Source organism: Neoarius graeffei, chromosome 28 (genome assembly GCF_027579695.1).
Source record: "Neoarius graeffei isolate fNeoGra1 chromosome 28, fNeoGra1.pri, whole genome shotgun sequence".
Classification (NCBI taxonomy): Eukaryota; Metazoa; Chordata; class Actinopteri; order Siluriformes; family Ariidae; genus Neoarius; species Neoarius graeffei.
In genome coordinates this window covers 48,163,628-48,190,476 of record NC_083596.1, presented here as the reverse complement: position 1 = coordinate 48,190,476, position 26,849 = coordinate 48,163,628, and the positions used below count along the sequence as shown (strand labels likewise).

Genomic DNA, 26,849 nt, shown 5'->3' with positions numbered 1-26,849 from the left:
ATTATGTTGCATTACTTAGCCTGAATTTATATCACTATACTTTGGAGGTTTTCTGAGACTCGGCTCCATTAAGCTGAGCCTCGGAACAATTTACGAGTTTGAATGTTTAGAAGATCACTGTGTTTCACCACCACTTGTTATCACCGTAAATGCTCTTAGCGTGTTAAAACACAATCACCATTGTGTAGTTAAAACCTTAAGAGGTCACATGATGGGAATTACGAGCGGGTCTGTTTTATTTCAAATTCAGCTGAAGTTATGCTTGAGCCAATGAGAAGCTTGCATTGGGCAGCTAATCAGAAGTCTGTGTTCAAACAAAGAAAAGTCCTTTTACAAATGATTTTAATAGGAGCTGCCATTTTGTTTTGTGGCAGTTCTTGGATTGGTCCTTTGTCGCAGGACAGAGTTTAAAAATTACTGGTGGAAGTTTAGAAGTTTAGACTTCAGTATGTATCCTGGATATTGCTCAGTGCTTGAATTATTTTATACAATAAAATCGCTTCAAGGTGACTCATTTCATTCAAGTGTATTTTTGGCTACTTTTGAAGTTCAGCTGCTTTTGGCTGGAGAAAGACACTTTTCCTTAAGCTGGCACTGATGCGTTTAAAACCTCAGTAACACTGCAGTACTTGATGCACTCATTCCAGCGCCAGATATCACCATGTCGCCGTCACTGCTGTTCTCAGGATGTGCATCGACATCAAGTAAAATCTGCATAATGGTGGTCCAGTGGTGGTCCCTTTTCTATTAAAAAATAAATACACTACCATTCAAAAGTTTGGGGTCACACTGAAATTTCCTTATTTTTGAAAGAAAAGCCCTGTTCTTTTCAATGAAGATCACTTTAAACTAATCAGAAATACACTCTATACATTGCTAATGTGGTAAATGACTATTCTAGCTGCAAATATCTGGTTTTTGGTGCAATATCTCCATAGGTGTATAGAGGCCCATTTCCAGCAACTCTCACTCCAGTGTTCTAATGGTACAATGTGTTTGCTCATTGCCTCAGAAGGCTAATGGATGATTAGAAAACCCTTGTACAATCATGTTAGCACAGCTGAAAACAGTTGAGCTCTTTAGAGAAGCTATAAAACTGACCTTCCTTTGAGCAGATTGAGTTTCTGGAGCATCACATTTGTGGAGTTGATTAAATGCTCAAAATGGCCAGAAAAATGTCTTGACTAGATTTTCTATTCATTTTACAACTTATGGTGGTAAATAAAAGTGTGACTTTTCATGGAAAACACAAAATTGTCTGGGTGACCCCAAACTTTTGAACGGTAGTGTAAATCAGTAAATACAATAAGACAAGGAAATAAAAAGGTGACCATTAGGTGGGGCCATTTAGCCCTTTTAACGCCAACAATTTAAGAAAACCTGAATTTCAACTTGAAATGTATTAATCCATCTCAGTTACAAATATTCTGTCTGTAATTTCATTAACAGATGTCACATGTTACAACACTAAGAAAGAATGTGAAAAATTAGTGCTAAATATGTGACTTATGGAATGGACCAAATATTTCAGAGGGGTGAATATTCAAGAGAAGGCGCTAACCTTCAATATTTTTTTATAACCTCTAACAGATAACTTGAGGAAAAATTATGATTCAACCACAAAATGTCAAGTGGCTCCATACATTTACAAAAGTATTTTAAATGATATCTAAAGGCAAAGTGTAGTTATCGTGGGCAGGTACACTGCCGTACAAGTTCGGAGGGTTTAAGTTGATTTACTTATTTGAAATAAGTACGGCTGTTTGGGGTTTTTTTTAGTTTGAAGGAAATGTCACCTGATTTTAAAAACGTCTTTCCATTTACCTTAAGTACAGATTCCCTCCATTATCGATGCCATTTTTAATGTTTTTTGGTACCGTTAGTGTTGTCGTTAGTTAAAGAAAGTCAGTCAGTGCATTTGGTTTGTTTGCTACATACAATTGCCTCAGATTGATAGCTAGCTGGAAGACAAACTAATTATAGCTAGTCGCATACAGCTGTTCTAACCATTCTGAACTGCGCGTCGAGAAACAACTAGCTTAGAAAACATTAACGCTGTCGGTAATGTTACACAATGAGCTCCCTTTATAAGCTAAAAAGCCAATGCTAGTATCAACAGCTGTTTACTTGTCAGCCTAGAAGCAATGCCAATGTTAACTCTTGTTTTGCTTCTATTCTTAGTCGCTGAACATGGTTTGTCGCCGGTGATGATGATCGCTCAGCCATTGTTGCGTTTTCAGTTCCATTCAGTGACTACCTTTCTAAAGGCCTCTGCATGCTCTTGCGACAAGGCTTTCGCAGATAGCTTTTCGCAGACAGTTGTAATTTATCGTTGAGTGGGGAGTAATAGGCGTGCGCGATGTTATTCACCGCCACAACGCAAGGGGGCGTGAAGTCGCGAAATCACTAGGAGTAGTTGGTGGGTGTGGTTAGTGGAGTGTTTATCCTCCGGTTACTTATAATGACTAGAACTGGAGTTGTATAGATGTACGTACTTCCTCACTTCCTCGATCAACTGCTCTTCGTGCTGCTCCATCTTCGCTCGTGTTTTTAAAAATGGCGGTAGTGAAAACAAACCAAACCGGGAAAGTTGGGAAGCGGAAGTGCGTGTACAGCGGATGTAGAGTGGACCAATCAGAGCCCTCTTGTCTGCGAGGCTTCTGCGGTGGTCACAATTTTTGGGAGGTGCGCGCAGAGCATCTGCGAAGGTGGGGGGGCTACGCAGACACTGTCTGCGACACTATCTGCGAGGACTGGGTTGTCAGCATAAATTGGCCTTAACAGGGGGCAGAACCTTCAGCGTGGTTGGACTGAGGACAGACTGGACACTACAGTGACTCAGTATTGCCTCCTGAAGTACAAAGTGGTATTACGGGACCGACAGGCTGGGGCTAGCTGGTTAGCATGCTAACATCAGTCGATATCGCTGCAACAGGATACATGGACATCGTTGAAATAACATAAAAACGGTGGTTTCTTCACATTCTGTTGATGTTTAGTTGATTTTTGAATGTGTTCAACTAAAGTTCTTACATGTAGCACCTTTAAAGGGAGCATAAGCTTATATTATATACTCCTACAAAGTTTTTCCCCTTCTTAAGAGTCGTCAGTTTGAGTCAGTCGTTTTCTCTGAACTTTAGTTCTAATGGATGGTTGGCCCAGGGCACCTTGAGCACAAATTTGGCGACAGATTTTTCCTTTTTTTTTTTTATAATGTTAGCTTTTTTTTCCCCATTTCCAAAATTAATATTTTTTGCTTTGGAATACCTGTAACAAAACTTTTACTGCATTTTCACATACAGTCCCATGTTTGTGCTGTTTAAAAAAACAACAAAAAACACAGGTGCATCTTTGTTAGACAAACAAATGAGGATAAATAAATAAAAGCAATTATAGATTTGAAAGCAGTGTTTGACTCGGTGAACTGAGATTATATCTGGGCCATCCTCAAGCACTATGGTATTCCAGCCAAGTACATTAACATCTTCAAGGTATTCTACAGCAGTCAGTGCAGTGCATGTTGGAGATGAGCTGACAGATTGGTTTGAGGTAAAGGCTGGCACAGGGCAAGGGGACATTCAAACCCCCCCCCTTCAATATTGTCCTAAACTGGGTACTAGAACAAGCAACCGAAGCGAAACCTGCCTCCGAAGGTTTTCTGCTGCAGAATTGTAGGAGTTCTCGGTACTCAGCAGTCTACGTTACTGACCTAGACTATGCTGATGATATAGCTGCTCTGGACAGCTTTCTTGCTGGACTTCAGGAGACAACCACTCATATTGCGGATCGCAGCAAGGCAGCCGGTTTACAGATTGGTACTAACAAAACCAAGACCATGCTCATTGGAAAGTCCCATACACAGCGACCATACAACCTCTCCGAGTTACTTGAGATCAAAAATAGGTGATGAAGATCTGGAGCAAGTAAATTTCAAATACCTCGGCTCAACATCATCCAGTGACCGGTCCGTCGACAAAGTAAACAGCGTTAAGTACCTTCAATTCCCTCAACAACATCTGGAGGAACAGTGGGATTTCCATCACCACTAAAACCAAAATCTACAAGTACGGCGTTATTACACCACTACTCTATGGATGTGCCACCTGGGCTTTAAAGCAACAGCAGCTACACTGTTTAGATGCCTTCAATCATACCGGTCTCTGTAGGATTCTGCAAGTTCAGTTTCATGATCACATATCAAACCAAAAGAGCTGGTTGCTGTCGCCTAGACATCATAAGGTACACCCGTCTTCTCTACTTCGGACATGTAGTGAGGGTGTCTGAGGGCAGACTTCTTAAGTTTCTTTTGAATTCAATTGGGTGCCTGCACATGGCTTCCGAGGGGTCGGACATCCAATATTGGGCCAACGCAAGACTTTAGAGAAAGACCTAGAGTCCTTCACAGGCTGCAATTTCTCTATGGGGAAACTCCTCACGCTAGACCGCTCGAACTGGTGCCACCTCCTGAGAGTCGCCAAATGTCGTTTGGTTGAGTATGAGCAGGCAGACTTGTCTACAGACAAATGAAGACCTGATCAAGGTACAAGGTAAGGTAAGGCAAATGTATTAAAGACAAAACAATAAAAAAAAAAAAAAGATGTGCAGTCCCATCTTTGTTAGAACAGTAAACAAACAAACAAAACCATCTCTCATCTCATTATCTGTAGCCGCTTTATCCTGTTCTACAGGGTCGCAGGCAAGCTGGAGCCTATCCCAGCTGACTACGGGCGAAAGGCGGGGTACACCCTGGACAAGTCGCCAGGTCATCACAGGGCTGACACATAGACACAGACAACCATTCACACTCACATTCACACCTACGCTCAATTTAGAGTCACCAGTTAACCTAACCTGCATGTCTTTGGACTGTGGGGGAAACCGGAGCACCCGGAGGAAACCCACGCAGACATGGGGAGAACATGCAAACTCCACACAGAAAGAAAGGCCCTCGCCGGCCACGGGGCTCGAACCCGGACCTTCTTGCTGTGAGGCGACAGCGCTAACCACTACACCACCGCGCCGCCCCAAACGAAACCAATCAAAAATAAATAAATAAATGAATAAATAAAACCAAGATGTGTAGTCCTGTCTTTGTTAGAAAACAAATTTAAAAAAATTAAGTACAGATAGACAAAACAAGCAAAACAATATATGCAGTCCCATCTTTGTTTATACTGTAAAAAAGATATGCAGACAGACAGCTAAATAAATAAAATAGATAAATTAAAAACATAGGCTTAAATAAAGAAAGAAAAACAAACAGGTCTGGACAAACATCACTCCATAGAGGAAAGAAAAATGATAGAGATTAATAATTTGAAGCACGTTGACAACAAGCAAAAAAGGTCGACGCCTCTCGTTATCAGTCGAGCGCCTACACCAGTCCGGTGGGGTTTTGATTGATGGTTCTTGATTTGAGCTGTAAAGTCCAACAACATTCGTTCAAAACCCCTCCTTTATCCCCAGAGACAAATCACAGTTGCTATGGTGACGTTTTAAAAATTCCTGAGCTGTACTTTAAAACCTGCATTTCCCCCCCATTTTCTGTTTCAGTCTATTAAATCACACAAAGCCAAGTTCCTCATATAAATGTGAGGATCATTAAGATGTGTGTTTTAGAGTCTCTCTCTCTCTCACACGCTTCACTTTCAGTATCCTGATGTGTACTTGGAGAATAGTAAGGGATCAGGAATGAAAGCAAAAAAAAAGGATGATAAAATGGCGTCCCAGTCTGTTTTCTAAATGGCCTTGAGCGTCAGCAAGTATATAAATACACCTCCTGTCAATCAAGTCAGCACAGGGTCGATGTGCGTGCACACACAAACTTCCACTTTTTTTTTTTAATAAACCAGGTTAAAATCTGAAATCTTGGCACAGGCTAGCAGCTAAATAATTCACCGACGTTTTGTTGGCCGCTTTTGGCATCTGCCAACTCGGCGAAGGCAGGATTCAGAAACGAGGAACCATGACAACAGTGCCAGGAGCCAATCAGGGACAGAGATAAGAGCTGTCCCAGTTCCAGAGCTTAAAAAGTACAAGACGGAGAGAGAGAGAGAGAGAGAGAGAGAGAGAGAGAGAGAGCGCACAGTGACAGCTGGTTGTGATATTCACAAAGTGTCCATCATTTATAAACTTGTAGTTTCTTCCAAAAGATGCCAGAGGAAATAATCCACCTCATTACACCTGCAACTGTCCTGCACACGCCGCTTCTCAGTCAGTCAGTCATTACTGACGTGAAAATCAGCACTCAAAAACAGATCTAGGGGGCGTCTCTCTGTGAAATCACCTGACTACCATGACCATCTACAGTCTGGGCTCGAAAGAACTCAGCCCCAGGCTCGCGTTTTGTTCTTTCATACTGTTCTGTTTCTTTTTAATGACCATTAGTGGTGCTGTTGCACTTCATCTCATCTCATCTCATTATCTCTAGCCGCTTTATCCTTCTACAGGGTCGCAGGCAAGCTGGAGCCTATCCCAGCTGACTACGGGCGAAAGGCGGGGTACACCCTGGACAAGTCGCCAGGTCATCACAGGGCTGACACATAGACACAGACAACCATTCACACTCACATTCACACCTACGGTCAATTTAGAGTCACCAGTTAACCTAACCTGCATGTCTTTGGACTGTGGGGGAAACCGGAGCACCCGGAGGAAACCCACGCGGACACGGGGAGAACATGCAAACTCCACACAGAAAGGCCCTCGCCGGCCCCGGGGCTCGAACCCAGGACCTTCTTGCTGTGAGGCGACAGCGCTAACCACTACACCACCGTGCCGCCGCTGTTGCACTTGTTTCGACAAAAATCCAAAAATAAGAGAGATGAGGCGATCTGTGTTCGAGTCCCAGACTACTCATGTTAAAACACTTTTCTCAGTTCGAAATGAACCTTTTTCACAGTACTGAATCATGTTAAATCTCAAGACGACAAACGCACACCAACAACGAGAAGCATCCAGAAAAAGAGGTCAGTCAGCTGAATCCACACACACACAATTTTACCGGTCTGCTTCCAGCCACACAGTAAACAACAATGGCATGCATATTTCTCTCTCTCCATCTTCCTCCCGCTCTCTGATTCTCACACACCATTTAAAAATCTCAACAATGCCAAAGAAATTCTGAAAACCCTTCAGCATTGATTTCATCAGATTATTTACAATCAGATTGTTTAGGATTTCAATGGAGTTGCATCGACTCCGCCTTGAACTTTTCACTTTAACATACAACCCCCCCCAATTAATATTCATGAAAGTGCATCATGACAAACCCATGCTTATTTATTTATCCATCCATCCATCCATCCCTGCATTATGACCTACTGCAGCTTGAAAATGACTTCAGGGACGATGACTGTAAATGAATACAACCGCACAGCAGGTATTACATTTGCTGAGCCTCATTTTCTGCCTTTAAAAAAAAAAAAAACACCACCCAAATAAAATCATTACACTGAAGACAATGATTCCTCTGACTCGGACGGTACAGTGGCTTTATTCTGACCAAATCACATGACCTTCGAACCACCAATTGAGCGCTTCTGCAAAAATGATGACCTCCACTACAAACTGATTATTTAGAAGTAACTGAAGGCTCGAGCTGGATGAAAAGATCGAATGAGGCTTCAACCATAAAGCAAGATCAGATTTTTCTTTTTTTTTTTTTAGCTCAGTTTCTTTTAAGCTTTCCCTCTCATGGTGTCACAAAATATATAACTTCTCTCACCACTGTCATCTCTGACTTGCTCATTAGGGATCTAGACCTAAGCCTGGATTTCTTTAATACTGCCCCCACACACACACATGTATTAAATTACAGTAATTCGAAACCCCAAGGAAGCAAAATTCATGAGCTCCAATAATAATAATAATAATAATAATCAGGGTGCGATTTGTCAAAAAACCAGAAGGGGGGGATGTTTTTTTTTTAATAATGAAACGTCACAAAATTAAGGTAACAATAGGCTAACAGTAGCCTGATAAGCCAGACTAAATGTGAATATTTAGTCTGGCCTCGCTCGTAGACATTTCCGAAGGGTGTGGGTAGGAAGAACCCGTTGTCTTTCAAACTGTCTCTGTGCGTATAGGCCAACGCTCTGACCAATCAGCGCAACAGTGACTGTGACATAGTCAGAGCGACAGAAAGCAGTGGGGGAGGCCTTGAAATAAATAATTTTTCAAAACGCGTATTAATTAATAAACAGGTTCTAGATATTAAGAAGTTTGGAGATAATGACCACAAGTTTGGAGTCTGTACCACATACTTAACATACACTCTTATTTTTTTTTCAAGTGTTTTTCAAGGGTTTGCTTAAACTGTTTGAGAGTTTTTATTTAGTGGTGTTTGGTGAAATAATTTCCCTTAAATTTAAAATAACGCGAAAATAAGAAACAATCAAAAAGTAATGTTTCAAAGCTGTTTATTAATTCTTCGTACTGCACAAACTAGCCCCATCCTTTTGGCTACGAGCGGAGCCAGCTGGTAGATCAGACTTTTGCCATAGCCGGTCGGCAAAACAGCGAAAACGTCCTTCTTGAAAAGGAATGAGCGGAGAGCCTCTTCCTGCTCATGTTTCAACCAAAACTCCAAGTCTAATTCTTCTAAAACTGATTCCAAAGCGGAGTCAAACGAGTGCTGTTCACTAGCCGTAGCCATCTTTCCTGTTGTGCTTTCTCCAGCGTCGCGCAGCTTTGTCGTCACTCCTGCAAAAGCCCGCCCAAAGAATCCAAACAAAAACCTTGCGTTGTGATTGGCGGGCACGATTTGATGCCCGGGGTGTTTTGTTGATATGGTGCGAGGCTAGACCCACTCGCAGGCAAAAAATACTTTTGGCCGATAGGCGGGTGGGTCTAGTTTACTAGGCTAGGCTAACAGCTCAATAACATCCGATGATATCAAATGAATAACACTAAATGAAAACGAACACTAAACCAGAGATAGTAAATTCATCTTCCTATCTCTCTGACTAAATACACGAACACTAACACACAACAAAGTTCGCATTGCTTGTCGCGTTGCTGTGATGTTTCTCTCCCTCCGGATTAAATGGACAGTGACTCGAAAATCACTGAAATACATGAATACTAAATGAACAGTTTGCTCTGATGGCGCAGTTCATGTGGCCTTTTCTGCTTTCCCGTCGGTGCGCTATCCGCCGCGTTTCGCCCTTCTGCGAATTTCTCAGCAGGGAAGGAACGCACGTCTGGCCCATTGACAGCGAGGAAAAGAAGGCTGTCAGTGTGGATACATTCATTCTGTTGCGCTCATCAGTAAGGATGTGATTCATGGCGCTAAATCCACGTTCACACTCTGGATATTGTTATTATCTACAATGTATCTATTTGCTGGGGACGTTCGTGAACATCAAAGCTGCCACTTCGGGTCATTTTGAAAGTGAGTGCAATGTAGACCATAGAAAACTGTGTCACAACATGCCTGTCATGTCAACTTTTTTTTTTTGGTTTGTTTGTTTTATTGACGGGGTTGTCCCCGAGGATTTTTTTTCAGCAGAGATAAACACCAGAAAGGGGGATGATCCCCACCATCCCCCCCAGCAAATCGCACCCAGATAATAATAATAAATGTTAACATTGCTCTTGTGAGCCACAACGCAGTATAAAGTCTGAGCAATTAGTGACTCGTCTTGATTTCTTTCCGCCTTTTGACACAAAGTCTGCATAATAATATTGTAATATTCTATAAACGCAAGATTGTGAACTTCAGCTCTTCATGAAGATGATGTCATTCATCCATCCGAATCATCCCTTATTAAAAACAAACAATGGTTTTCCATGTGATTTTATGAGGCGATCCAATGCAGGAAATATGACCATGAAGACAGTGGCAGAACAACTGCACACAAGGCCCCGGGGCAAAACACCAATCAGGGGCCCCCCCTCACATGGCGAAATTGCAAACAAACAAATGAGAAGGCTTGCGGCATATAGGCCTACTCAGGCTATATCTAACAAAAAGCAGTTTTTAAGAACGTAGCCTTTGGACCTAGCCATGGCAAAATTGCAAACAAACAGAAGGCCTGTGGCATATAATCAGGCTATATTAGAACACAACTTGCTCAAAGTTTTTATTATTATTATTTTTTATAGGCCTACATAGCCTGTATTTTCCATTCATTCTTTATTATGTTCCAAATAGACACTAAACAACAAAAATCCAGCAATCATGAATGATACACCCTCATTGCATTCGTGATTAAAAAGGCATTCGACGCGCCTTGCGCTCCGCAAAGTCGTCGACTATTTGAGGGATGTTAAGCGCTCTTGCTCACTCATTCTCAATTGATAAAATGGCCAATCCACAGAGTCTCTTTTGACCCATTGCGCTCCTGAGATAATTTATCAATTTTAATTTGGAGAAGGAGCGCTCTGCTGTCGCAACTGAGACGGGGAGAGTGAGAAAAAGCAAGAAGGCCGTGCACACCTCACTAAATGTAGAAGTTACTGCTGGATGATCTACTACCAGCAACCTGGCCAGGCTAAGCACAGATGTGCGTCTCGCTATCTGCTCCTTGAAACAAGCCCTAAATGACACTAGTTGACCAGGAAAGCTGGAGTCAATATCCCGACTATAGTGATCACACAGTCGACAGGCCACTTCGTATAGCTCCTCGTTCTTGGCCTGCTGGAGCGCATTTGGATGAACAGCCTCAAACAAACGAGCAGTCCGATTTAAACTGACAAACCTTTGTGACGACTGCTGAATGATTACGTCAAGACATGCATAGAACACATTCACCCGGAAATAATGTTCTGCATCGGAAAGCCGACTGTCTTCGCTAAGGTGATCAAAGTGGCGCTCGACTTTTTTCAACCTGGTGGCTACAAATTGCGTTTGACTGCCCCATTTCACAGCCAGTGCCAGAGTGGAAGCCTCTGCCTCATCAAACTGCTCCCTGTACTCCTGTAGAGTTCGTACAGCATTCTGCAATAATGCAGACGCTTTGAGGAGATCAGTGGTCTTCTCCTGCAGTAACTTTGAGATGGCATTAGTGCACTCCAAAATCTTTGTCTGAAGGCGGATTAAAAATATGAACTGAAATTTAGTAATGGCCTTTTTCAGTGCATCTGCCTCATCTCATTCATTCATTTTCTCGCTTGTAAGTGAGAGCTTTAATGACGTCTCCAAATCTGTACTTTAACGCAACAAGCACATCGTAGCGGGAGGACCAGCGGGTTGGGCAGAGGCGTTTCAAGGTTATGTCCCTGCTCTCTGGGCTCAATAAGTCACCAAGTAATGGCCATCTCTTAACAACCACATCATAAAACTGTAATCTCTGGGATAGTTTTGACAATCATTTAGTACCAAATTCAGACAATGAGCCGCACAGTGCACGTACAAAGCAAGGGGCTCCCACTCCGCTATTCTCGCTTGAACGCCAGAATAAATTCCGCTCATGTTTGCTGCGCAGTCATAACCCCGTCCATGGCATCTGGAGAGATCTAAGCCATTCCCTTCAACATACATGTCAACCCCTACGGATTTCCCGTATTCCCTACGGATTTTGGCATTTTAAAAATGGTACAGGCGTAGTGGTATTCAACTACGGATTTTTCTACATTTTCACCTTAAAATTATTTTGATTTATTACCATCAAAAAAATCGTCATGAAATACGAAAATGCATGGGAGCCGCCATTTTCTACATTTAGAATTACTCAACCGGTACTTCCGCTAGTACCAACAAGCCATTCCGAATGTCTGAGCATGCGCAATTGTGATTTTCCTGCACACCGAGCGGGAAATAACAGCACATGTAGCGTAACAATAGACAGGTCAAGAGGTCAAGATGTCGGCACCACCGAAGAAAAAACTCAAAACATCTAAAACTGGAGGTCGCTTTCTTCCCGAATGGACAGAAACATTCAATGGAATAATTATCGCTTCTAAAATGGGTGCCGAGCATGTCAACTGCACAATTTGTTGTAGAGACGTGAAAGTGTTTGCCTCTGGAATTTACGACGTGAGGGAACACATGAAATCTCAAATGCATGTGAAGAATGCAAACCAGAAAAAGAGACAGCCGTCAATTAATTTCTTCACGCAAAAGCCAACAAAGGTTGTATCTGACATTGGGTATTAGGTAAGATCTGATACATTTTTATTATGCATGAAATATTACTAGGGATTTGGTATGGAAATTATGAATTTCTTTACCAGGGAGTACAGGTGAGAGCCGTGAGGGGTTGACATGTATGCTTCAATGCAGCTAATCATTCAGCCTCCAGTTCAGAAGCAGATGCGTTCACAGTTATCTCAAATCCAAGAAAAGCCTCAACTATCCTGATTTCACAGGGTTTTTTTTATTTTTTAACCATGATAAGAATGTATAGCAAAAATGAGAGATATATAGGTCAACTAGTCTGTAATCATGTGAAAACTTGTAGGTTTCAAGGAATTTCCAATGAAATCGCGTAAGGCACATTATTGGGAGGGCCTGAATGTCAAAGGGTGGGGCCCTGTATGGCTAGGAGGAGGGCCCAAGGCCCAGGGGCAATGGCCCCACCCGCCCCCTCCTTTAGCTCCGCTCCTGCATGAAGAGTCATGTGAATCATTTTCTGTCATCAGGGGTGCACATTAGCATATTAAGCCACACCCATTTGGACTGATGTTTGAGCACCATTTTGATCACATCATGATCTTTTTCTTTCCAAGTTTACAGAATTCCCTAAAGTGCTTGAAAGAAAAACGTCCTTTTTAAGAAAATGCAAAAAAAAAAGGAACGAGCATCAAGGAACTCGCTCATTGAGGCCAACGAATCAGCAGCTTCTGTTCCCCGAGTCCATGCGAGTCGTTGGAGCCATGTAATGAAATCAGCAGGAGGATGGGTGAGTGATCTGGAGTGGGATAAGTGAAATGAATTGGCGATGGTCACCGCTGCGTACGCGCTAATGAATCCGTGACTGAGCACTGACCCGACACGCTGAGCTAAATCAACCGCTAAGCACCGGTCTCCAAGCAACATCACTGAATCAGTTACGCTCAAAATGCACACGACTGCAAAAGACACTCCGTTATCATGGAACGAGGTGGACAAATGGAGAAATCTGTAAAAATAAATAAATAAATAAATACATACAATACAATACAATTCATACATCTCACACAAGAAATGCTGTAGACCAAAGAAATTTCTTAAAGAAATGCTGTAGACCAAACATGGTTAAAAAAAAAAAAAAACTATAAAAACAGGAAGCAGTAAGCCATAATAAATGAAACAAAGCCAATATTTGGTGTGAGGAGACCCTTTGTGTAAAAAAAAAAAAAAAAAAAAATAGTAGTCCGAGGTCCAGTGAGTGCAGTTTTATAAGGAAATGAGCTGTAGGTTTTACTGAACATCTTGCAGAACCAGTCACAGTTCTTCTGGACACTTTGTCACACTTCCTTCTTAATTTTACATTTACAATTTCCTCCAGAATTTTACAATTTTTTTTACTGTAACATTTAATTTTGTGCTGGGGGGGGGGGGGGGGGGGGGGGGGGGGGGGACAAAAAAAGCCCCAAACTTTTGGAACTCAAACGTTTTTTATAATGTTCTGACTGGATATCATAAAATCGAAATATATAACAAAAGTTTGTCTGGAAAAAATAAATAAAGGGGGTGAAGACTTTTGTACAGTACTGTACACCAGGGTGAAAAAGGCTGAGTGGACATTTGGAGAAAATGTAAAACGCCACACCTGGTTAACTGGCTCCTGAAGAAGTAAAATGTTATCGTACAAAAAGTTAAAAAAGAAACGACTCTTACCTTATTACACCCGTAAGGACCTTGTCGTAGGTTGGGGGCTTGCGTGTATCAATAACCCAAGAGCTATGCTTGTGGGAGACTAATCTCCCAGTAGGGCCAACCAAACCGGATTGGTCCAAGACTAAAAACGATCCAAATCCGGTGACCAGACTAGGACAACCATCCTACACCTGGTCCCACACCCTTTGAGCATCATGAAAAGGACGTGCCAGAACAGCCGCCAGTTTGCATCGTTGGGGCTACATAGAGTCCCCTATATGCCAGGAGACACTGACCACCTAGTGTTGCATTGCCCAGTAACAGCAGTGCCAGGGGGCTACGCCACTATACATGAAGGAGGTGACCCCTTTAACAACTGGCTTAGAGATGCTCTTCTGGAGGCATTTCTTATCTAGAATGACATACAACACACCCAGAGCAGCCTGGGGAGCAGTTAGGGAGTTAGGTGCCTTGCTCAAAGCCACTTCAGCCATTCCTGCTGGTCCAGGGAATCAACCTGGCAACCTTTTTGTCCCAAAGCTGCTTCTCTAACCATTAGGCCATGGCTTCCATCATGGTCCCCCTTTCTGCACATCCTGCAAGCCAACTTTGGATGTGCTCATTTGTGCTCCATCACCTCCATCTCTGAACAATTCATCCTGACATCTCCCTGCTACAGGGCTTGGCCAGTCCAATCGTCGCCCATTTTTCCTGACATGTCTGTCATAATTACGCAAGAAGTCATACACGATATCCTTCAAATATCATCTAGGGCCACGGCAAAACTTTTTGCTCGTCTCATTTGGTTCTCCTCATGCTTTTCAACCCATGTTTCACGGGTAACATCTTGGAAATATTTTGGGAGCCGATGATGGCGAGCTCATCATCACAGCGGAGAACATGGTACCTAATTATGTCTGCGCAGGTGCTCCCCAACGTGCGAGGCGGTATACAAGATACAAGCCCGTGTGTCATGTGTCAGGCTGTGTTTAGGAGTGAAATATCTCTGGAGGCTTTTCATCCTCCGAATGTCATTCGGGATTTTTCCGCACATATGGCGCTGTTGCAAACTGACATCTCTCCATCTGCTTCAGCTCTCCTTCCTGTCAAGCATTCTTTTTAGAGAAACTTTTCGGGGGGGGGTTTGGTTGGATAGCCATACCTTATTAAGGAAATAAATATATAAATCACCCTCCCACCAAGACGACATGGCTGTGATTTGTATTTTTTAATACGATTATGAAGTTATAATATCAAGATATAAAACAATCACATTTGAACCCGAACTTTGTTGGTTCACCTAAATAAGATCAACACGACAGAGAACTTTCAATCCATTTCCAGCCCGACAGTCAAGACTTATCAAAAGCCGACTCACTTGCCATCACACGTTCTCATACGCATAGAAACGTGGATCTATATTTAAACAGCAGCTGCGAGGTTCACGCACCGATGCGAGATGACACACTAAAGCGGTGTAATCATCTATAAAGGGTGTTATTATGCTGCGAAACCGTCTGCAGGACTGCCACTGGGTGAAAGCACTGCTTCGGTGTGCAGTTTACTCCGTTTAATCCCCCAAAACTCCCCCATGTTAACCTCGACAGTGGCTGGGAATCGAGGTGTGCACATTTCAAATGGAAAGGATTTGAATTCTCTTGTGTCAACATCACACGGCGCTAAAATCCAGCCTCCTTGCTTTATCCAAGCAGGAACGTTGTGGTAATGAATTGGATGACAAGCAGTTAGCTTCAAAGCAAAGCATGTGGTGTAAATGAGTGTTGGCGCTAATCCGTGTTCGACATGCATATTTAACAGTGTGTGTAACCCTCACCACCAACCCCATTTGTCTGTCTGTGTGTGTCATTAACATGAGCGACTCGAAGGACTATGCCATCACACTCAAGACCCGGGGGGGGGGGGGGGGGGGGGGGGGGGGGGGGGGATGCACTGCTCCAAAAAGAAAAAAAATAAACCCACCAAAATGATCAGCTCACCAAGTAACCACACACACAAACAAAATCAGCTGGCCAAGTAACAAGGTATGTACACACACACACACACACACACACACACACACACACACACACACACACACAGGATCAGCTCACCAGGTAACCATGCGCGCGCACAGACAGACACAGGATCAGCTGGCCAAGTAATAAGGTATGTAGACACACACACAGGATCAGCTCGTCACGTAACTGCGTGCGCATGCATGCAGACACACGATCAGCCTGGCCAAGTGACCAGACAGATAGGATCAGCTCACCAAGGTGTAACAAACACACACAAAATCAGCTCACCAGGTAACCGCCCGCGCGCACACGGGGGATCAGCTCACCAAGGTGTACACGTACACACACACGTACGGGGGATCAGCTCACCAAGGTGTACACGTACACACACACATGTACGGGGGATCAGCTCATCAAGGTGTAGACGTACACGCACACACACACGTACGGGGGATCAGCTCACCAAAGTTTACACGCACACACACACGTACGGGGGATCAGCTCATCAAGGTGTAGACGTACACGCACACGTACGGGGGATCAGCTCACCAAAGTGTACACGCGCGCACACACGTACGGGGGATCAGCTCATCAAGGTGTACACGCGCACACACACGTACGGGGGATCAGCTCACCAAGGTGTACATGCACACACACACGTACGGGGGATCAGCTCATCAAGGTGTACATGCACACATGTACGGGGGATCAGGTCACCAAGGTGTACACGCGCACACACACGTGGGGGGGGGGGGATCAGCTCACCAAGGTGTACACGCACACACACATGGGGGGGGGGATCAGCTCACCAAGGTGTACACACACACACACGTACGGGGGATCAGCTCACCAAAGTGTACACGCGCACACACACGTGGGGGGGGATCAGCTCACCAAGGTGTACACGCACGCACACACACACGTACGGGGGATCAGCTCACCAAGGTATACACACGCAATCAGCTCACGAAGTAAGAAGGTACACACGCAGGATCAGTTCAGCAAGATATTTGTTTCCCAGTGAAACTTCCCCCGGATGTTAAACCACGTCCTCAGAAACCTTTCTGCTGATTAATTCACTCCACACCCTGCTAGTGCCCTCCTGCCACTCTACCTTTTTATTAAAAAAACACAGCACGCCTTTGTTTACCCTGCTCACTGTTAATTACGCTAATCAGCCTAACCTCTGTCATCATCATTACATCCAATCTAACGGGCGGTTTACGACTACATCATGCAGCTCGGAAAACGCGGCCGCGAGCCAAAAATAATCAATCAATTACCGACTTATCACATCCTCATCCACACCGAATACCAACACGGACAGACAGCTGAAATCAATTAGAGTCCATCACAACCTGTAATTGCCTGCTTTCCTTCTGGGGGGGTTTGGAGGTCTTCACCTGGCATTTTGGATTTCAGACAGTTTCAAGGTGTACCCTGGAGAAAAATGTCATTTTGCAAACACCACACAGATACTGATGGTCTTCAAGAACACTCAATTACGGACTCCAACTGTTTACCAAAGTTTCTGGACTACAGGACGCTTTTTTGCCAACTACCCCAGCATGTGTCGTCATACTTGATAAAATAAACTTAACCCGAAGTGTACTTAAAGACATTTCAAGCTCACACAAATATTTACCTGGTTAATAGATACTCAGGCAGAAACCTTCAGTATCAGCCAACATTGAGGAAAAAATATATATTAAAAAAAAAACTGAAGCACTTGACAGTTCAATTCAGTCACTTTTGCATAAAATAAAAATCAATCCTATCAAAAGAAAAAGGTGGTCATGTGTCTTTTTATGCAAACATTTCCAGATGCAAAATTAATTTCTATTCCAAAGCCAACTCCAATCTTTGCCTTTTGTTACAAAGATCCTGATCTCAGATCCACCATTTTCACTGGTATCGGCTCGATCCTGATACTGGGTATGGGATGAGTGCCTTCTTTCGTAGTTCGATAATCCAATGAACCCAGTCATTCCACAGCTCAACCCCAGCAAACCCAATGTGTCAGGCATCGCATTATACATTTTTACATAAATACAATAAGAAAAAGAAATTAACTCTGTCTTCAGTGAATGGAAATGAACTTCCTCTGAAATATACCGCGTAACATTTACTTACTCTATTACTGACTTATTTTTATTTCATGCTTCGTCATCGCGTTATGCTTTTGCTGTTTAATAATAATCAACAACATCACGGCAAGGTCAGAACCCAAAGAACCCTGACACTCTCCGCTAAAAACTTTCCTGCATTCATTTCCAGTGCTTTCATAATCAGACCCTTCGATGAAGAAAACAAGCTTTACAGTCTCCCACTCACTCTGGCCTTTCACAGATGATCTTCAGAAAGAAAGAAAAAAAACCCAAGAGGAATATATTCAATAGATGAAGAATGTTACAAAAATTTGGTAGAAAACGACAGGAAAGTATGGGTATATTTCCTTACCTTAATAAAACTCATCATACAAGCTCACTTCATAAGTGTATATTTACTGACTGCTGCTACTTCGTCAGCCGTCCTGTACCCCGTGTGCTGCCGTGTCTCATACACTCGCACCGTCACTGCGTTCCAGAACTGAACTGCACAGCGCTGAATCAAATTCTTGCTTCATCAAATCATAAGGAATTGCATCAATGCTAAATGTGAATGTTGAATCATCTAGTGTTGAATCGTATCATGTCGATGAACCTAATTGCATCAATGCTCAATCCAGTCACATGAACGCAAAATCAAATAGTCTCGATGCTGAACCAAAATTGTTGAAACGTTTTTATAATAATAATCATAATAATAATAATAATGTCAAAACAAACCTGATAAAATGAATCTTTTTGGTGTTGAATTGAATCGTATCAATGCTGAATCAAATCATACTGGTGTTGAATCAAATACTATTTGTGCTGAATCAAACAGTATTCATGCTGAACAGAATCGTATCGGTATTGGATCAAATAGTATTAATGCTGAAATGAATCATCTCTGTGATGAATCAAATAGTATTCATGCTGAACAGAATCACATCAGTGTTGAATCAAATAATATTTGTGCTGAATCAAATCATATCAGCGTTGAAGCAAATAGTACTCATGCTGAACTGAATCATCAGTGTTGACTCATTATTGCTGAATTGAATCAGTGTTGAATCAAATAGTATTAATGCTGAATCAAATCATATCGGTGTTGAATCAAACAGTATTCATGCTAAATCGAATCATATCAGTGTTGAATCAAATAGCATTATTGCTGAATCTAATCAGTGTTGAATCAAATATTCATGCTGAATCGAATCATATCGGTGTTGAATCAAATACTATTCATCCTGAATCAAATATCACTGTTGAAGCAAATACTACTCATGCTAAATTGAATCATAAGTGTTGACTCAAATATTACTATTGCTGAATTGAATCAGTGTCGAATCGAATCAGTGTTCTTGCTGAATCAAATCATACTGGTGTTGAATCAAATACTATTTGTGCTGAATCAAACAGTATTCATGCTGAACTGAATCATCTCTGTGATGAATCAAATAGTATTCATGCTGAACAGAATCACATCAGTGTTGAATCAAATAATATTCGTGATGAATCAAATCATATCAGCGTTGAAGCAAATACTACTCATGCTGAACTGAATCATCAGTGTTGACTCATTATTGCTGAATTGAATCAGTGTTGAATCAAATAGTATTAATGCTGAATCAAATCATATCGTTGTTGAATCAAACAGTATTCATGCTAAATCGAATCATATCATTGTTGAATCAAATAGCATTATTGCTGAATCTAATCAGTGTTGAATCAAATATTCATGCTGAATCAAATACTATTTGTGATGAATCAAATAGTATCCATGCTGAATCAAATCAGTGTTGAATCAAATACTATTCATGCTGAATCGAATCATATCGGTGTTGAATCAAATACTATTCATGCTGAATTGAATCATATCGGTGTTGAATCAAATACTATTCATGCTGAATCAAATATCACTGTTGAAGCAAATACTACTCATGCTAAATTGAATCATCAGTGTTGACTCAAATATTACTATTGCTGAATTGAATCAGTGTTGAATCGAATCAGTGTTCTTGCTGAATCAAATCATATCGGTGTTGAATCAAATTGTATTAATGCTGAATCAAATCATATCAGTGTTGACTCAAATAATATTATTGCCGAATCGAATCAGTGTTGAATCAAATAGTATTATGCTGAATCGAATCATATCGGTGCTGAATCAAATAGTATTAATGCTGAATCGAATCATATCAGTGTTGACTCAATATTATTGCTGAATCTAATCATATCTGTGTTGAATCAAATACTACTCTGCTGAATTGAATCAAATAGTATTAATGCTGAATCAAATTCTATTGGTGTTGTATCAAAGAGTATTATTGCTGAATCAAATCATATCAGTGTTGAATCAGAGTATCCATGCTGAACTGAATATTGGTGTTGAATCAAATCATATCTGTTGAATCAAATACTACTCATGCTGAATTGAATCATCATTGTTGAATCAAACCATAATTGGTGTTGACTCAAATACTATTCATGCTAAATCAAATCATATCGGTGTTGAATCAAATAGTATTACTGCTGAAACGAACTGTATTCGTGCTGAAGAGAATCGCATCAATTTTGAATCAAATCGTTTCAATTCTGAATCAAATTTGTACAGTTGTCAAAACAAACCTGTTATAAAAATGAATCTTTTTGGTATCGAGTTGAATCGTATCAATGCTGAATCAAATGCTATCTGTGCTGAATCAAATTGTTTCAAGGCTTCAAGCAAACTGCAATGATGCTAAACAGAATCATACTGATGTTGATTCGAGTAGTTTAATTGAATCTCATCTGTGTTTAAAGACCATCAATACTGAACTGAACCATATTGGTGAGGAATCAAATCACATCAATGCTGAATCAAATCGTATCTGTTGTGATGAGTCACGCTGGATCAGGAGTAAACTGAAGTGTACAGAATAATTATGATTTAACTGAAATTCTTTTGTATTGCAGCATCTGAAAGAGGGAGACCGACACCTATGAATCTATATCATGGTGTAAGACAGCGTGCGTGTCCGTTCCATACACTCTTACCTTTCAGCGCACACACACAGCTGGTCCATAACCCAGTTTCAGAGGGCACCATAAGGTGTGTGCCACACGGTCTGGTTGAGTGTGTGCTGTAGATTAGTGACCATATGCACTTGAACGAAGGCCACCGCCCACACACAGGGGGACAGATGGCGGGAGTCACCTTGTCGACTGCGCTGTCGCCCTGAACGGTCAGAGCGCACCTGGACAACACACACACACACACACACACACACACACACACACACACACACACACACACACACACACAGAGAGAGAGAGCGAGAGAGAGAGCGCAAGCAGGTGTGGATACTCAACAGACCCGATTATTGCACTGACAGACTTTGCTCAAAATCTGGTTTTATTAAATTTTAGAAAACACAATTTTTCTTAACGGTTCATAACAGCAGGAACAAAATAATGAAATGTCATTTTGGGGGATTTTTTTGGGGGGGGGGGGGGGGGGGGGGGCAGGCCAGCCCCTGAGTTGAAATCTGTTTCCACTTCCTGAAGTCAAAGGTCATCTAACCCCCCCCGAGAGCTTACATGTGATGCAAAAAAGAAAGGGGGGAGGAAGATTGGAAAAGTGGAGGACAGAGAGATGAGGAATGAGTGATGAGAAAGAGAAATAAAACAGTAAGAAAGAGAATGAGGGGAGAAAATGAAAAAGAGAGTGAGATAGTTGGGGTGGGGTGGGGTGGGGTTATGTGCTGTAGTGTCGGACTCCGGGGTCAGTGAAAGGACGAGGATACCAGCATACTGAAAACTCCAGAGGTGTCAGGTAGAAAAGTTGAATTGCAAAGTCGCTTGGTGTTTGTTTTTTTCCCCCCCAAGCAAAGATTATTCCTGCCAAACAAGGTGAGGAGTAAAAACAAACAACAATAATAAAAAAAAAGTAACATCAAGATAGAATTAGGTTGCCCAACCGAGGTGGTGTCCCAATTTTCCTTTCCCCATCTCAAAAACAAGAAAGGGAGGGTGTGTGTGTGGGGGGGGTGGGGCTCACTACAGACGCTTCTCAGACAAAAATTGGGGGCAGGGATGAAGTGCAAACATTGTCTTTATTCTTCCTGGAGAGAGAGAAAGTGAGGAGGGACAGAGGGAGAGAAAAAGAAAGAGAGATGCAAACCGAGCAAAAACTGCAAGTCCCTCGAGCTGTCCACGTGTCTGTGTTTCAGCGTCTTTCTCCCTCTCTTTCCATCTCTCCCCCCTCCGTTTTCAAGGGGCGGACAGGGGTGACTCTCGGCTGGGTGACCCTGGTAGCGCCAGCTCGTCTGGAGGGTACACAGTAAGCGTACACGCCCGGATCCCCCCCAGCGACTCGGGAAGGTCGAACACTTTATGCCACTCGTCCTTGTCTGGGTCGTACTTCTGCACGATCTCCACCATGCAGCGGTTATTCCACGAGTAACCGCCCACCACGTAAATCTTGTTGTCAAACACGGCCACGCCCACATCGCTCTGGCCACGCAGCATGGCCGCGATACCCGTCCATACGTCCAGCGCCGGGCTGTAGTACTCGCAGCTCAGGACGTCATCGTAGTCGCTGGTGCCACGGAAATGGTTGCCGCCGATCACGTAGAGCCGGTCACCCACCGTGCACATGCAGTGCAGCCCGCGCACTGTCGTCATGGGGGCCTTCTGCGTCCACCGATCCGCCTCCGGGTCGAAGCACATCAGCTCCTTCTGGAAGGTGTCATGCGTAATGCCACCTGCAAAAAGTAATTAAAAAAAAAAAATTATAAAATGCAGCTTGTTGCATTACCAAGACAGACTTTCCTGTGGAGGAAATAAACGCTAGAGCTGTTACAAAGCAGTCACACTGGAGACTCCTTTCATGAATGCTAAACAAACAAAACATCTGCGCATCTTATGCCGTGTGTCCACTGTACAAGTTACAACAGAAACGATAACGTATTACAACGAGTGCATTCTGACCAACCGGAATCATGAATTTAACAGCACTGGGGATCGTGAAATATCGCGACCGAGGTCTTGAAAGTACTGAGCGAGGGGCTCTCTGGGCCGAGGTCAGTATTCAAGGCCAAGGTCACGGTATTTCACCATACGGACCGACCTTAAGCTGGTAAATATTTATTATTTTCTTTACCAAATTCTAACAGAAAACGAGAGCGCCCGAAAGGGAAAGCCGAGCCGAGTCACCATTCTGAATCCTCATTCATGGCTGTAATGCAAATTGCTTCCTCCTCGGTATACAAGTGCACTTCCATAGCAGGGGGAAAAAAAAAAAATACATTTTGCCGCCTATGTAGTCCCCTATTTATACAAAATTTAGTCATTCAGGATTCAGCCATGTTTTTGCTCGGCGTTAGCAACAATTACAGGTTTTTAGCTTTCTCCTGAAATGTTTTCTTTTATTTCTTCTTCCTCAGGGTAGTAAAACTCGCTTTCGCTGTGAACACTGTCGTTATCACGATCCATGCTGTAAAATTAATGCTATTCTCCTGAGAAATGCGAAAATAAATCTCATCTCATTATCTCTAGCCGCATTATCCTGTTCTACAGGGTCGCAGGCAAGCTGGAGCCTATCCCAGCTGACTACGGGCGAAAGGCGGGGTACACCCTGGACAAGTCGCCAGGTCATCACAGGGCTGACACATAGACACAGACAACCATTCACACTCACATTCACACCTACGCTCAATTTAGAGTCACCAGTTAACCTAACCTGCATGTCTTTGGACTGTGGGGGAAACCGGAGCACCCGGAGGAAACCCACGCGGACACGGGGAGAACATGCAAACTCCACACAGAAAGGCCCTCGCCGGCCACGGGGCTCGAACCCAGAACCTTCTTGCTGTGAGGCGACAGCGCTAACCACTACACCACCGTGCCGCACGTGAAAATAAATGTTGACAAAAATTGCTACCATGTTTGCTGTTGTTGTGAACGAGCAAGTCGCCAGAGGTCCGTAACCGGACCGGACCGTAACTGCTCGCCAGCCAATCAGAGCGCAGGATTTGAGGGAAACCGGACCGCGAAAAAAATAATTAACAGTTATTCCACAAAATCAAGTTGTACATGAGCTGACAGCCGATGAGGCGTGTAGCACCCCGTTGGCGATAAGCCATGTACGACGAGATTGAGTGGAATAACTGTTTTATTCTATCCACATTCACTAGATTTTGAGAAAACAGAGCATTTTTATTTTTCGCAAATTCGATAAATAAAAACTTAATACAAGACGTCAGACAAAATCATTTCCGCTTGGAATGTGAACAAACCGGCAAAATGACAGGAACAATTTGTGAAAATGCGATAATAATAATAATAATAATAATAATAATACTTGGGGAGAAGATACGTTCTTACCATCAAATACTTTTAATCCATATTTTGTTGCTTTTTTTTTGTATTTTTTTGGGTTTTGTTTTCGAACAGAGTTTTTATTTCGTCCTTGGTTGGTTCAGCAACAGGCTCCTCCATTTTGTTTCTCTCTTCTCACGGTAAACGAGCTGATATCTGAGCAGTCGAGTCACCAATCAGAGCGCGCGATTGCTCGTATCCACTGAATGTGGATAGAATAAATACACTGTGTGCACATTACTAGGCAAGTTGTATTCCTGAGGATTAATTTTATTGCTGAACACACTGTGCTCTCAGTCAATCCAAACTGTTAATAAACCTAAAACCTGAATGTTTAACAAAGGAAAAGGGAGTTTCGGCTTTCTCAGGGGAATACATCAGTGTGCACAATTAGGCAACATTTGGTGTGAAGAATTACTACGCATCTAACTGGAAAGCTAAAATTTTCCCATCTCGTTTATTTTAATTTTTAGAGCAAGTGTAACAAATAACTCTGAATTAACAAATAAGCACCTTTGGCGTTTCAAAAATATTCAGTGAGCAATTTCGCCAGTCTTCTTTTCAGTAACCACTTACCATGTGCCTTCCATCCATGGAGTCGGTTTGTTTTTTGACTTGCTGACGATCGACTTTTTGTGCAGCAGCAACCACGGCCTCCCAAATGCTGTTCAGTGGTGTATCGTCTTCCCTCACAGCAAATCTCACATTTAAGAAGTGCCCACAACTTCTCAACGGGGTTTAAGTCAGGTGAGGAAGGGGGCCGTGTCATTACTCGGTCATCTTTAAGGCCCTTGCTGGCTCGCCAAGCAGTGGAGTACTTGGATGCACGTGATGGTGCATTGTCCTGCATAAAAATCACGGCCTTCTTGACTGATGCAGACTTCTTCCTGCACCGTTTGAAGAATGTATCTTCTAGAAGCTTGGAAGTTGATTTCAAGTCCATCTTCAACCCGAAAATGGTCCAACTAGCTCATCCTTAATAATAGCAGCCCATACCTGAACCCCTCCTCCACCTTGCTGGCGTCGGAGTCGAAGTGGTGCTGCGTGTCCGTTAGTTATCCAGCCACGGGCCCATCCATCTGGTCCATCAAGAGTCACTCTCATTTCATCTGTCCATAAAACCTTTGAAAATCTGTCTTCAGCTACTGTATTTCTTGACGTTTCAACTTGTGAGTCTTGTTGAGTGGTGGTCGTGTTTCAGCCCTCCTTACCTTGGCCATGTCTCTGAGCACCGAACACCTTGTCCTTCTGGACACTCCAGGTAGGTTGCAGTTCTGGAATATGGTGGCACTGGAGGATAACGGGTTCCTGGTAGCTTCATGTTTAATCCTTCTCAAGTCTTTTGCGGTTAATTTGCGTCTTTTCTTCTCCACACGGTTTTCGCGACCCTATTGACCATTTGCAACAAAACGTTTGATTGTTCTGTGGTCATGTTTCAATAGCGCTGCATCCCTCAGACAGGCATTTTACAATGTTGGTCTTTTCAGGGTCTGTTTATTCTTTTGGCCCATTTAGCCTGAGATAAAGAAGCTGCCTAATAACAACGCACACCTTAATATAGGGTGTTAAGGACTTAAGGCCACACCCTCCCTCCATCATTACACAAATAAATACCACCTGAGAACGTTTAAATCCAATTAGCATTCAAGTGTATATAGCTTGGGGTTGGAAAATATGCATAGAAATAACAGTAGGGTCAGAGTACTCACTCGCCTTATAACTGTGCACACAGTACACATTTATACAACATCTACGACTGACGCAAACGCTGATTAGCTCTGAAGACGAGTTTTCAGCTGTTAGAAAATTTTATTAAACCAGCTTGATTTCGAGAGATGATCTTAAAGGGGAACACAGGGCAATATATAGAGTAAATATAACAATAAAACGCACATTAACGAACCTTATTCAAGACTTACAAAAGTTTTTTGTTCTAAGGTTGGAAAGTTATAGTGTTTTGAAAGTAGCTCGAGCAAACTATTTCCGCAGTTTGAACAGCCCGCCATGATATTAATTTTATCCAATCAGAATGCACGTTCATTTTCTCTGCGTAACACTCATGACGTATGTATGTGCCCAGTTGTGTTGGCTCATTGAGGTTGGGAATAGCACGTGTGGATCGGAAAGTAGGATGAATTGTAAGTGATCGGCTACACAGTGCCACAGTGTGTTGCTTTCGGGTGTAATAACAGGACCGATGGGAAGCATAACGATCCTCCAGACGTGTCTTTTGCGGGATCTCTTCGTATGATTCGACAGAGCTGTCGCTTTCACTTGATGCGCCCGACGCCATGATTACACGCTTCTCTCCTAGTGCAGTGGGTAGGGCTGACGTCACGGTCTTTTAAAAATGGCGACTCTTGTGCCGTTTAGCGTACCGACTATTATGTTTACAATTACCAAGATATTTCGTTGTTTTCTAGTATATAAATTTGATAGAATACTTAAGAATACGTTACTTTGTCACATCAGCAACTGTATATATTATATTTGGTACCCCTTTAAGTGTGGCATCGCAATTCGAGTCTGTTGCTGTTAACGGTCAATACAAAGTCCCAACAGCCATCATTAGGCTGAACAATGGAAACAAACTCGAGCGAAAAAAACATTAGGCGTGGCCAAATCAACCATTTGGTACGT

The 26,849-nt window shown here is 42.6% G+C and overlaps 1 protein-coding gene across 2 annotated transcripts in view; it reads right to left on the bottom strand.

The window, feature by feature from the left end:
- Positions 1-21,225: 21,225 nt before the first annotated feature.
- The window catches only part of klhl13 (kelch-like family member 13), a 96,520-nt gene continuing 90,896 nt past the window's right edge, over positions 21,226-26,849 (bottom strand). For both annotated transcript variants that reach the window (XM_060913476.1, XM_060913477.1), the window contains exon 8: positions 21,226-22,594. In XM_060913476.1, the coding sequence (XP_060769459.1) occupies positions 22,101-22,594 (494 nt within the window). In that variant the 3' untranslated portion in view covers positions 21,226-22,100. The remainder of the gene's footprint in view (positions 22,595-26,849) is intronic.